This window comes from Pomacea canaliculata, linkage group LG9 (assembly GCF_003073045.1).
Source record: "Pomacea canaliculata isolate SZHN2017 linkage group LG9, ASM307304v1, whole genome shotgun sequence".
NCBI classification, from domain to species: Eukaryota; Metazoa; Mollusca; class Gastropoda; order Architaenioglossa; family Ampullariidae; genus Pomacea; species Pomacea canaliculata.
The window spans coordinates 2691582-2703628 of NC_037598.1; the positions used below are offsets into that span (position 1 = coordinate 2691582).

General features: G+C 39.0%; 2 protein-coding genes across 2 annotated transcripts in view; one reads left to right on the forward strand and one right to left on the reverse strand.

Moving 5' to 3' along the window:
- LOC112571723 (ATP-binding cassette sub-family A member 3-like) overlaps window positions 1-1068 on the reverse strand; it is a 29340-nt gene extending 28272 nt beyond the window's left edge. Inside the window, 1 exon segment of the mRNA XM_025250960.1 lies at window positions 817-1068. Coding sequence (XP_025106745.1) covers window positions 817-879 — 63 coding nt within the window. The 5' untranslated portion in view covers window positions 880-1068.
- Window positions 1069-3707: 2639 nt separating this feature from the next.
- LOC112571724 (kelch-like protein 24) lies at window positions 3708-10969 on the forward strand. The gene is given in 8 exon segments (XM_025250961.1): window positions 3708-4241; window positions 4384-4620; window positions 5141-5377; window positions 6164-6367; window positions 6685-6805; window positions 6808-6911; window positions 7248-7631; window positions 8164-10969. Coding segments are annotated over 7 exon segments (1818 nt in total). The 5' UTR covers window positions 3708-4241; window positions 4384-4416; the 3' UTR covers window positions 8728-10969.
- The last annotated feature ends 1078 nt before the right edge of the window (window positions 10970-12047 follow it).

A 12047-nucleotide genomic window follows, 5' to 3' on the forward strand; every position in this document is an offset into this window, starting at 1 on the left:
CATCTTCATCGCCTTCTCAATGACCGCACACACTCACAAACTTCTCACTGAGGGCAGCATGGTCAAGTGCCTCAGCATCTCACCAAGTTCTCATAGTGGGTCAGCACTTTCAAGTGCCTCAAGATCTGGGACGAGCGTTACCTCACGGTCCAGAGACGTCGGACAACAGAGAAAGAGTTAAAACTAAATATTTATTAGTGCTACGCACATCTGCCATTCAAAAAACAAAAAACAAAAAACAAAAAACAAAACAAAAACAAAAACAAAAAAACACCATCTCCTACACTATCCTAAGCATTAAGTTATTATATATTATTATTGCCCTTCGCACCTCCTGGTGCATGGGCCATCGACGACAGTTTACTGTTGTCGATGTTTTAGTAGCAAGGATTTGTTTTTACGGGGTGGGGGTGCTGGCCCCACGCCCAACCCTCCTCCTTTTTCAGCCGGGCTTGGGACCGTCCTTGGCGGAGAGCAGCCAGCCCTGTAAACAGGTGCCACATGCAGAGAAAGAACAACGTGCCCGAGACGAGAAATGAACTCAGGGCAGCCAACCTTCACTGTATTGGTGACAGGCGCTAACAGCACTAACCGTTGCGCCACCGGGCCGCTTAAGCATTAAGTAGTTCATAAGAAATGTTCAAGTGTCGGTAGTAAACAAAAGAAGGGGTTCCTGGGTCGCCACAGACAGCGACTAGAAATGTGCTTAAAATCCCACCTGATGACCTGAAAAGATGACCTTATTTGTGTCGATGAACCAAGGAAGCTGGTGAGAGAAACGATGAGAAAGTATTTGAGAGTAACTGTCTGGCTAACCTGGTGCGTGCTGTAGCGCCGTGTGTCCTTCTGCCTCCTGTCTGACGTCAAACGACTGGTCATTCGACACCCCGGGGTGTTATTGGGGGACACGAACCCTAGTCCCTCGTTACTGCCCCTAGACTGTCACTCTTGTCCCACGACACAGCTTACATAACTTCCGGGTAGGCTCCTTAGCGGACACCATATACCATGAAGGGGTAGGTTGATTGAAGGCGGCCTCGTGTGAACAGACAGACCGGCGCGCCGTGTGATTGCGAAACAGGCGCGTGACGAATGCGTCAGTCAGTGCATACACACGTGACCAGCATCCACCGCGTGACCCTCCTGTACTCACACAGTCGCCAACGACATTCATAACTTTACTTATATTGTCGATTGTGTGTAATTTTTATATTCAAAATTCATACAAGACTTGCCAAATATTGCAACGTATGAAATGTGTCCGGTCAGGAATATACAATTATATATTGAGCGCACTGCTTATAGTACAGGCAGATGAGTTACCCCGGCATGTGATGCTGAGTACACAGATATCGAACAGGTAGATCATGGGGCTAGGCATGATGCCAGGCTTGATATCTGGGTTGCACTTTGATCCAATATTTGTTCCACATACTCCAGTTATGATCCCAGTTACGCGGGTGCGTATCCACCCACCCAAAAGAAAGGGAGAAATTGTCGATGCGAAACAACATGTACAGTCTGCTTAATACAAAATGCGAGTAAACGTGTTCGTGATGTGTATACCCTCTCTAATTAATTGTGGGAACGTTTTCTTCAACTTTACACATACTCATGACGTATAAGGGTACCCCTTAGGCCAGACCTGGGCAAAGCGCGGCCCGCGGGCCGGATCCGGCCCGCCTCGTCTCTGACCGGCCCGCCCGCTGGCCCGCCCGCCAGTATATATACTTTATATACAGTATTGGGTAAAACGGAGTTAACTATATTAGTCCGGCCCTCTAAAACCATCCCAGTTTCTCATGCGGCCCCTTGGGAAAATTAATTGCCCACCCCTGCCTTAGGCTGTCAGCACTGAGTGTGCTGGAGGGGAGAGGTGGTGGGAAGAAGCGCCACCACAAGTGTCATTCCATCTCTACCTACATCTCTATCACCTCGCTACCCCTCTACATCTCACTCTCTTCCTCATTCTCTGAGGTGATTCTGTGATGATTCATTAATACTGAAAATCTAAAAACATTCATGGTCAAAATTTGCTCTAATAGATTTTTTTCTAGTTTGATGGTAAACATTCAAATAAAAATACTCATAAGCAAAATATTATCCCAATATGTATACATCCTTCCCGTAGCGTAGACAAAAGAAGTACTCCTGCACAATTTTTTTTTGGCGTTGGACAAATGGGTTGGATATATATTTAAATAAGCAGAACGACACATACATTACCACAACCTATTTATATGATTTATTAAAACAATTGAAAGGCAAAGTGTCATACACATTTTCCATATTCTGTGTATTTAAAGCACAGTTGCTAAATGATGATGATGAAGGTGAAAGGCTCAATGACTTTCAGCTATAGTGGTTCAAGCTAAGTGGTTCATCATGTCTAGTCATGGGGGATGGATGTGGAAAGCAGAGCCCATATCCCTCTTCTTTTGTTACCTTTACTTTCCTTGATAAATCAAGTACCCATCTCTTTTCTGAAAAAGCTGCTACACACTAAGGACCTGCTCTTTAGTCAAGACCACTAACCACTAAGCTACAGCACTCCCTCTCCAAAAATGATGATAATAGCAGCAAACTGCATTCCCTCAATGCCAATTCCAACAGTCTTGACTGTTTGACCTAGCAAAGTTGTCAAGCTAGCATATAGTTACCAGTACCAACGCTGTAGTGTCACACAGTAAATCACATCATGCCATCGAAGCTTATATGATTTATCAACATCCTCTGTTAGGGCTGCAAACCCTTTTACTCTCTTCTACCAATTCAATGATTATATGTTTCACAATATATAAGCCCTCCTCCCCCCATTCATGATGTACACTGTATCAGTTGATAGTACTGTGCACTTTTCAATGAAATAAAATGTGTATGTTACATTAAATATATACTTTGATTTATGAACTTTCACAACTGTTTTGGGCTGGCTAAATGCACATTAAGCTATTTTATGTGGGATGTATTTAATCTTTCTGGAGTGGACACTTTTATGTAATGAGATTGGCTTTAATGATGAGTAAACAAAAAAATGGTGTAAGCTAAAATTATTAAATGATCATAACAGAATAAATGTATTTATCATATAATTTTTTTTACTTTCTCCCTTACAATGATTTTGACAAAAGATTCAATCAAGCTTCTATACTTCTAATCTTATAGATATGTGAATTACATATCAAAATGTACAGCATTTTATGTTCAGCACATCATTTAGCGTAGGATGCACCAAGAAGGACAATCTATCTGCAAAATATGCATATTTCAGTAAACACCACCTGGGATCTATCTTGAAGGCATGCATAATTTCCTAGACAAAACAGAGATGGGTGTTAGCAAAAAGCCATTTTACATATACTGCCATACACAAGTGACCCACAGGTGCCCAATTTTCATTTGCTACTAAAGATAATTTTAATTTAATTATTGAGACAGGACATATTTCGTTATGAATAAATACGTTCGCCACCCAAATTATTACTAACAAAATAAAATCTCGACTACATTATTTCGTTTATTCATCCTTTTCACCTTTTTTTTCTAATGGTCCGATCTCATAATTTACTCAGAAGGATGATAATCCAGCAGTTGTTATCTAAAGTTGGCTGTATAAAACGGGAAATTACTACTTTACAGGAGATGACTGTAATGTGCAATGTCTAATGTGGCAGGAAAAATGTTCAAAACAAAATCAACATACCGTTGTAGACGTTACCTTATGTAGCTGCACTAAATGTCAGTGTCTGCTCCACTGCTCTTCTTCACAGTTTTCGATAAAGAATTGCTCATAGTATGAAAATTAGACTTTTTAGAGGCGGGCTGGGGAAGGACGTGGGCCTGCAAGCCACTTCTATGATGCCTGTACTGCAGCCACTGTTGTTGTGGTACTTGAGAGCAGACAACCATCCATCGCCATCTTGTCACAACTGTCCAGAGTTACTTCCCTGGAAGCAGCAGTTCCGTTCCGTTTGTATCAGCTCCGGGATCTGTTGTCAACTCAGTTTTGATGAATGTCTGCCTGCTATACATCTGAGGAAAAGTGTCACAAAGAGAATTTAAAAGAACACGGAAATGAATTACATGGCATAAATGAACATATCAAGGCTTGTAACAAATCTGACTGCCATCAACGTCTGAAGTGATGCCTGCTGTCGCAGTCGGGTCAAGAGTCTGAGAGAAGAGCAGTCCTCCGACCAGCAAGGTTATCATTGTATCGGCGTCAAGTGTAGCAGACACAGGTAATTATACAATCCAATTTTCATGTTTCCAGATTTTTATGTTTATTTTTACCATCATGGTAGTGATATGCAAGAAAGTAAGATTTCACTTTTTATTTCAAAAGCATCCTATAATTAGTACATAAGCTGCATCATTTTGCAGACATTGTAGCTGTGACATAACTGTGTAACTGGAATGGCCAATGTAACAGAGGAATCCCTCATGGAAGTTGAGACAAGAGAGGATGTAAGGCACATAGATGCATCAGCCAGTGAAACTACATTTGATAGTGCAGAGCACAGACAGTCTCTTATTGAAAACATCAATCAGCTACGAACTGACAGTGGGTATACAGACATGACCATCAAAATTGAGTCCAAGTTATATCCATGTCATAAGGTATGTATATTTGACCTATGTGTATTGATGGTACAAAGCTTGCAGTTTGTTTGCCGCCACTGTTTGTCAGGCTTGATTCTTTTATTCTGCTGCTTACTCAGTATATCTTAAGGTGCTTAGAGAAGTTTACACTGATGTTTCTAACTTTTAATTTTGTGTATGTCTTAACTCTTTTCAGTGAACTCAAATTTACCTAGTCAAGAAACCATGCCTGCTCAGTGGACCAGCAAGAAACTCTTATTAGTGAACAACTAAACAATTATTTTTAGAGTATTCTTTTATGTTTTCTTAATATATTATACTTCCAGCTATCAGACCTCAGAGCAGTATAGTAGCAATATGAATAGAACAAGTCTTCTGAGCAGTAGTAGCCCAATAAATGTGTTGGTAACTCCAAAAATCACATTATTATAGTTTTTCTATAACACTGTCTCTTTCATGTTGAGCACATGTTCTCTGGCATAAGTATCTTTTCTGGGATCAGATATTGACTAATGTGTGTGTCTTATTTGGTCTTCAGGTTATATTGGCAGCAGGGTCACCATATTTCCGCACCATGTTTGCGTCTGGCATGGAAGAAAGCAGGAAGGAACTTATAGAAATGAAACAAATTGACCCCATTGTATTTGGGCAAGTTCTCAAGTTTATTTATACAGGCAATGTAGAAATAGGAGGTGCCACTGTGCAAGACCTTTTCACACAAGCCCATCAGTTTCAGATTTCCCAGCTAGTGGAGTCATGTGTTTCTTTTTTTCAGGTGAGCAAAGGACTGTGGCTAGTGCTAATAGAGGTGTGTTTGTCTGTGCATGTGAGAGAAAGAGACAAGATCATAGTTAATCATTAATCCATGGCTTGCATGATAATAGGATGTAGCTGGTGTTAATGGTGATAGTGTATTAAATTTAAAAGGGTCTGCTTTATATACTTTCTTGTTTATTAAGAAAAATCAGCGGAGTGCTGTAACGAATCAACACAACTAGAAAATTGTACTTCACTCTCAACTTTTCTGCCAAACTTTGATGTCATTAAAGGAAGAAAATCCAAATAAGAAAAAACTCATTTGCATTATCTGCTTCAACTTGCTTCCCATCTTTTTTTTCCCCCAACTTCTTCTTTTGCCTTGTTGTTGCCTCTTTGAAAGAGTAACCCTGTCATCACCTTCTTGTGGGACCAATCCTTTGTCAAAAGACAAATTTGTTTTCATTTGGAATACATAAAATGATAAGACTGAGTTATTAGTTATCTGTATGACAGCAATGTGTTGCTCATTTTAATGTTGGTCTGTACAGGAATAATATATGGCCTGTTTTAATTGCGGTGTGTATAATAGCGATGTTAGACACTGCTTTGAGTATTTCAGTTTGGTTCCTTCTTCTAGGCTTGCTTTGTTTTAAAGCAATTTTATTGTGCACATTTGTAGAAGACAGAAAAAGAGGAAGACTTTATTACCCTCTCCATTGCCTTGTGATTGCCATTCACAGCCACTGAGTTATGGGACCTTTACTGTTAACTTTAGTAAGTGCATATTTATGTGTGTCTTCAGGAATGCATGAATGAGAGCAACTGCCTTGCTGCAATGACACTGGCTGACTCCCATGGCCATCGCCCTATGTATGATTTCGCTAAAAAGTTTGCATGCCAGCACTTCACAAACATTGTGGATGATGATGATTTTGTTCGGATGTCAGTGGAGTGCATTATCGACTTATTGAGTGACAGACGCTTAAATTGCATCAAGGAAGAGGAGGTAAAAACTTTGTCATTTGCTCACAAAGAACTAGCTTGGGAAAGTATAGGCTTTTGTTGAATATGATAATGTCACAGCTACACAATCATTTCTGGTAGAAAAACACAGTATTTTGCAATATCTCTAAACATTTTGTCAGTCACAAAGACAAAGCAAATATCATTACATATATTATGCAAGAAGTTGTTGTTCATCACACATGATTCATGTGGGAGGCAGAGTGGCACCTCTGAAAACTAAGTCATATCTTGGCAACAACAGAGTAAGTTACTGTGATAGTATAGGAGCTTAATTTTTTATTGTTGTTGTTTGTCCAGGTGTTTGAGGCTGCTATTCGATGGCTGGAGCATGACACTGAACATCGCCAATACCACACCAATCGTGTTCTGAAGTGTATAAAGTTCCCTCTAATTGATCGTAGTTACTTAATGGATGTTGTTGCCGCAAAAGATATCTGTCTGGTGATGAGGGTAGGGAGCTGTTGGAGTCTGCTGTTCTATATCACACAGTTCCATCACGCAGACACACCCTACCTTCTTATCAGGTGAGCATCACTGTGCAGCCATAGAAACCAAATGAGAAATATACTAGCAAACATAATCATGTCTGTAAACCTAACAGTGTATAGCTTTTCTTCCATGAGCACTTCAAAGAAGCATGTGATAAAGAAGCTATAGTCTTGTTAAGGCCAAAAACAAGAACATTATAGTTGCACCTTCTCAATGTCTTAGAATTCTCATTAAAGTTAGCATGTATCTGATGTAGGTAATGACACAATAACATTTTTGTGTATAGCTTTTGACATTGCATTTCAAATTTAGAAGATGTTTAAGTTGATGTGATTACCCAATTATTTTTAAAAAAAATTACTGTTAAACAGATAACGCCTCGTATGTCCTTTCCATACATTGAATGCGCTGTTCTTCTTGGGGGTCGACTTGGGGAAGGCCTAAGTAACGATGTGGAGTGCTATCGCACAGACACCCAAGAATTCATGGCTCTCAAACAACTGCCCTTCAAAAAGCGCAATGAATTTGCTGCCTGCTCCATTGGAGATGAAATCTTTGTGTCGGGTGGTCTGCGCAGTGCTGAGTTTTGGAAGTATGACCCTACCTTTGAGTCTTGGCTGCGTGGAGCTAACATGCTTCAGGCCAGAAGGCGGCATGCAATGGCAGCTGTAGATGAAACTATCTATGTGTTGGGAGGCTTTGATGAGGAGAATGTGCTGGACTCTGTTGAGGTGTGGGAGCGTAAGTCTAATAAGGTAAGTCATGTAGTACTGCAAGTGTGTGATTGTTTAGTCCAAAGAGAGCCAAACTATCTCTCTAGATTGTGTTGCAAGTTTGTGTCTGAATTTAATTACCATAGTAGCAACATACACAACCAACTCATGTCAGGCACATAAATGCAGATGGTCATACTTCTTGCTCCCATTACAGACCATCTGTTTTTATACAATACTTTGGCTCTTTGTTTTTTTCTATTTTTAGTGGCAATATCATGTTTACGGACCTTGTGTACTTATGTGAGAGAGACTAGCAGTGCTAGCATGGATGATGAGAATGGTTAGCTGCAATAGTGATGGTGTCAAGCCTGTGATGATGTTTTAAAGTGCGTAAAGTGATGTTCTGATGTCACTGATGACAGACAAAAACATTTCCTGAATTAATGTGTATTTTACAAGTTAAAAGCAAACAGCATCATTTGCTATTGTATAGCAGACAGGGCTGAAATGTAACTGTCACAGGCTTTGTAGAACACAATGTATTTGACTTTTGGGATTTGTTCCTTTTCAGTGGGAAACATGTGGAAGCCTTGTTACAGCAGTGGAAAACATGGGCTTTACTGCTTTTGGAAAGAAAATTTATCTTTTTGGTGGCAAAAATACTGAGGAGCTGGTGACCAGTTTGGTTCAGTGCTTTGACACTAGCACTTGTGAATGTACCCAACTCACCCAGAGCCTGCCAGCAAATGACATGTGCATCAGTGCCGCTGTTCTCAATAACAAGATCTATGTCGTGGGCCTGGAGGGCTTCTTTGCATATTCCCCATCATCTGACCAGTGGGAGGTTCTACCAGACATGAAGTTGCCAAGGGACTTTGTTTCCCTGTGTGTTTTAGACGAAAAGCTATATGCGTTTGGGGGGCGTCGCCGTGGAGCTAAAGACAATTTGTACTCTGATGCTATCGAGGTTTTTGATATTGAGAGGATGTCTTGGGTTCAAGTTGGCACAACACCAGTACCGATGTATTCTTATGGCTGTGTGCGAGTGTTTTTATCGCGTCCTCTTTTCACCTGCAAAGTGAGCAAACCAGGAGTGGATGGAGTAGGACCAGTTAGAAGCAACATGCAGTCCTAATACAGCCTGTCATCATCTTTAGTGTTATACTTTGATGCTTTTGGTCATTCTGTTGAGCAGAAACTTATGTTATTGTACATGCAAGTTCATGACTGATGAGTATCAGAGCGCTGTTCTGGTCTAGTTTCTAGTGCATTTGTGTCGACAATTTATTATTTAACTCAGTCCATTATATGCACGATGCATGCAATGCACAGGATATTAACTTAATTGATTGTCGAACCTTTGATGAGGGTCTGATTCTGCTGCAGTAAGCATTATTTTTCACTGGTTTTCAGAGACCTCTAGGTAGACCCTTGATTTGCAGAATTCTCTTTAGTTTTCAGCTTAAAAAGCTCAAATGCAGAATGTTACATAGCGTGTCTAGCTATATCAGATAACATTTGTTTTAAAACCTTAAAACAAATATATTACTTGAGCAGCAAAAAGTCTCTTTGAAATGCTTCAAAAGAAGGTCTTCATGAAAGAGATTCTAAAATTTGCTTTTCTTTCCTATGTGCTCTTGCTTAGGAATTTTTTTTTTACATCGACTTGAGGTGGCAACTTTATAATGTGTCCTAAATTCTACCAGAATGTGCAGTTAGTTTCTGTGTTACAGTTTATGTTGAATAGTCATTCGTTCCAAACCTTAAAGGCATGAATGGTTATTGGTCTCTAGTTTCACTTAGAATTTGCAATCCTGCCTCCACTGCACTCAAAGGGTGAAAGTTGTTTTGTTCAGCAAGTATCTTGAAATTCTTACTGGATGCATCAAAATCTTAGTAGGAAAACTCACAGGCTTATTGTGTGCTGGTTTAAATTAAAATGTGCACAAAAATGGATGGGTATTAAAAAAATCATCACATAATTGTGGGACAATTTTTTAATACTATTTTATTGTATATGGTGGACACCTAAGTTATTTATAAACCATTTTTATAGCAATATATAATAAAATGTGTGGATAGCTATCCTTATAGCTTTCACACCCGTGCAGCAAAAGTAGATATTGGAAGCCAGAGTCTAAATATTTTTTAACTTTTCCCTCCTCAACAACTTTCTTCACAATTGATGAGCAGAAATAGTGGGTTATTGGATTTATTTCTTTCAAATTTTCAGGAGCATGTTAAAAAAAAATGGTGATTGTCATTGTTTAAAAAAACATTTTTTGGAAACTGCAATCTGACAGTGTTTTAAATTGTGCTCATTTGGGAAAGTTTAGGTAATCTCATTTTATTAAATAAAAATTCTTCTTAGGCCTACACTCCTAAACTACATTTTCAAGAACATGCACAAGTCTTTCATAACATTTGTTTGAAGTCATTTTGTAAAAGTAGCCGTTTCTCAGACACTTGTGAAAGAGATGTACATTCAAATATGAACCGAGAGTTTGAAATTCTAGTAAGATTACTGTTATAAGCTCTTGCATTTCAAATGAGAGACAATCTTTTTAATTTTATTTTATTTTTTTATTGAAACAATGCCTAGGAAGGTAAAGGAAAGCAGATAGCCAAATGTTTAGAACTGTGGCATCCAAACCCAAATGTGTTGCTGTGTGGTGCAACAAACTTCCTGCAGTTGACCTAGCTGACCTACCTTGCTCCAAAGACTGGGAAAGGAGAGGCATTAAAAGGAGATGGGCAATCCCCTCACAAAAAGCTAGCCCTGAGAAAAGTGTGGTCTCTAACATCTCACTTACCAACAACCAAAAGGTTAGGGGTCAACCTTAACCTCAAAAGGGTAAGGAGGAGACATTGTTAAAGACACTTGCACACAGTAAATATGACATTTATTACTTCTATGTTGGAAATGAATTTCCCCTGTGTGATCGTTTTTACTAGGTTTCCAGGATTTAACAATATTGTAAGGTGCAGACTATAATAAAATATTCTTGCAGACATTTTTGTCCAGATATGCAGGATGGTGGCATTTTTAGACTATGTATTTCCTGCACACTAGGCAGATATGACGGACAAAATGCCAGAAGCATATTTTGCTATGTATGTACAATTTATTTGCACAACTTTTGGTCATTAGTTACTGAAGCAGGCTCCTGAAAATAACACTAGAAAAAGCACATGCTGTTGTGTTCACAAGGCCACTGTGGATGTAGTTTCAAGACAAAAGTAGAATTAATGCACAAAGTCTAATGCCGTGTAATTATTACAGAGGAATAAAAATCAGCGATAGATTAAAAGTTATTGTTCATGTAAGCATTTTACAAATTTTAAAGAGAAAAGACTGAGAGGCTGCAAAGCTTATACAAAAAAAAATTGTACTTGCAGGTGAATCTCTTGTCCAATTGGAAGCTAGAGGTTTGACAGTTTGAGTGACTGATTTAGCTTTAAGCATAACTTCGTATCTTCCCCACTGTCTCTTTGTTTTCTTATGAAATACGAGGGAATTAACTTGTCCTTCAACTTTGTGGTAATTGTCCTAATCAGATACCATGTAATGCTGAGAAATTTAGACAGCCATTACCCACAGAAAAAGATTATTAATTGTAATTTCAGCAGCAGAACATTAAATAGGTGTGTGTAAAAACATTGTAAGTGACAGTAAATAGGTATGTGTAGAACACCAAACACTGTGTGACAATATTGCATAGATGCAAACCCATGCAGAGAAAACACCAATATGTATGGCTGATTGTATATGCAACATGTGTTTGTTAAATGTTTTTCTCCCCTAACAACCTGTTGCTTAAAGCCTGGATTTTGCCTATGTGAGGAAGCGACAACAGCTGGGTCAAAAGTTCGGAATCATAGTGTCGTTTAGTGTCAGTCACTAAAATGCAGGCTTGTAATTTCCGCCTCCTATCTGTATGTTCTGCTGGGCTCCAGGATCTGTGATTCTGTTGCACCTTTCAGAAAGGTGTCTTAAATAGTTCTTATAAAATCTGTTTATATGTGGATTTCTGGGAACCAAGTTTTTTTTCTGCTGTAATAGCAAACATGAAACAAGGTTACAGTATTTGTTTTTTTATTCATTAATTCATTGAGATTGCAAATATACAGTTACTATCTATTTTTTTCTATTCAATTACTCGTTGCATTGAGATTACTAAAGATACCAACTGGAGAGAACTTTATTACAAATGCTTGTACATACTTGTGCCTTCCTTTTGGCTTCATTATGTCTATAAGTCCATCCTGCTAGGTGAAAAGCTGTGTTAGTTGTGTGCTATCTGCTGTATTCTGTTTGTTTATGCTGTGTCTATCCGTTGTATATCTTTTCATTTCCCTTTACTGTATAGCCCTATATCAATTTTGTTGTATGCTATTTGCAGTAGAGCACGCTAGCTAGTGATCACTGTGAGATGTTGAAGGACACACAAGCTG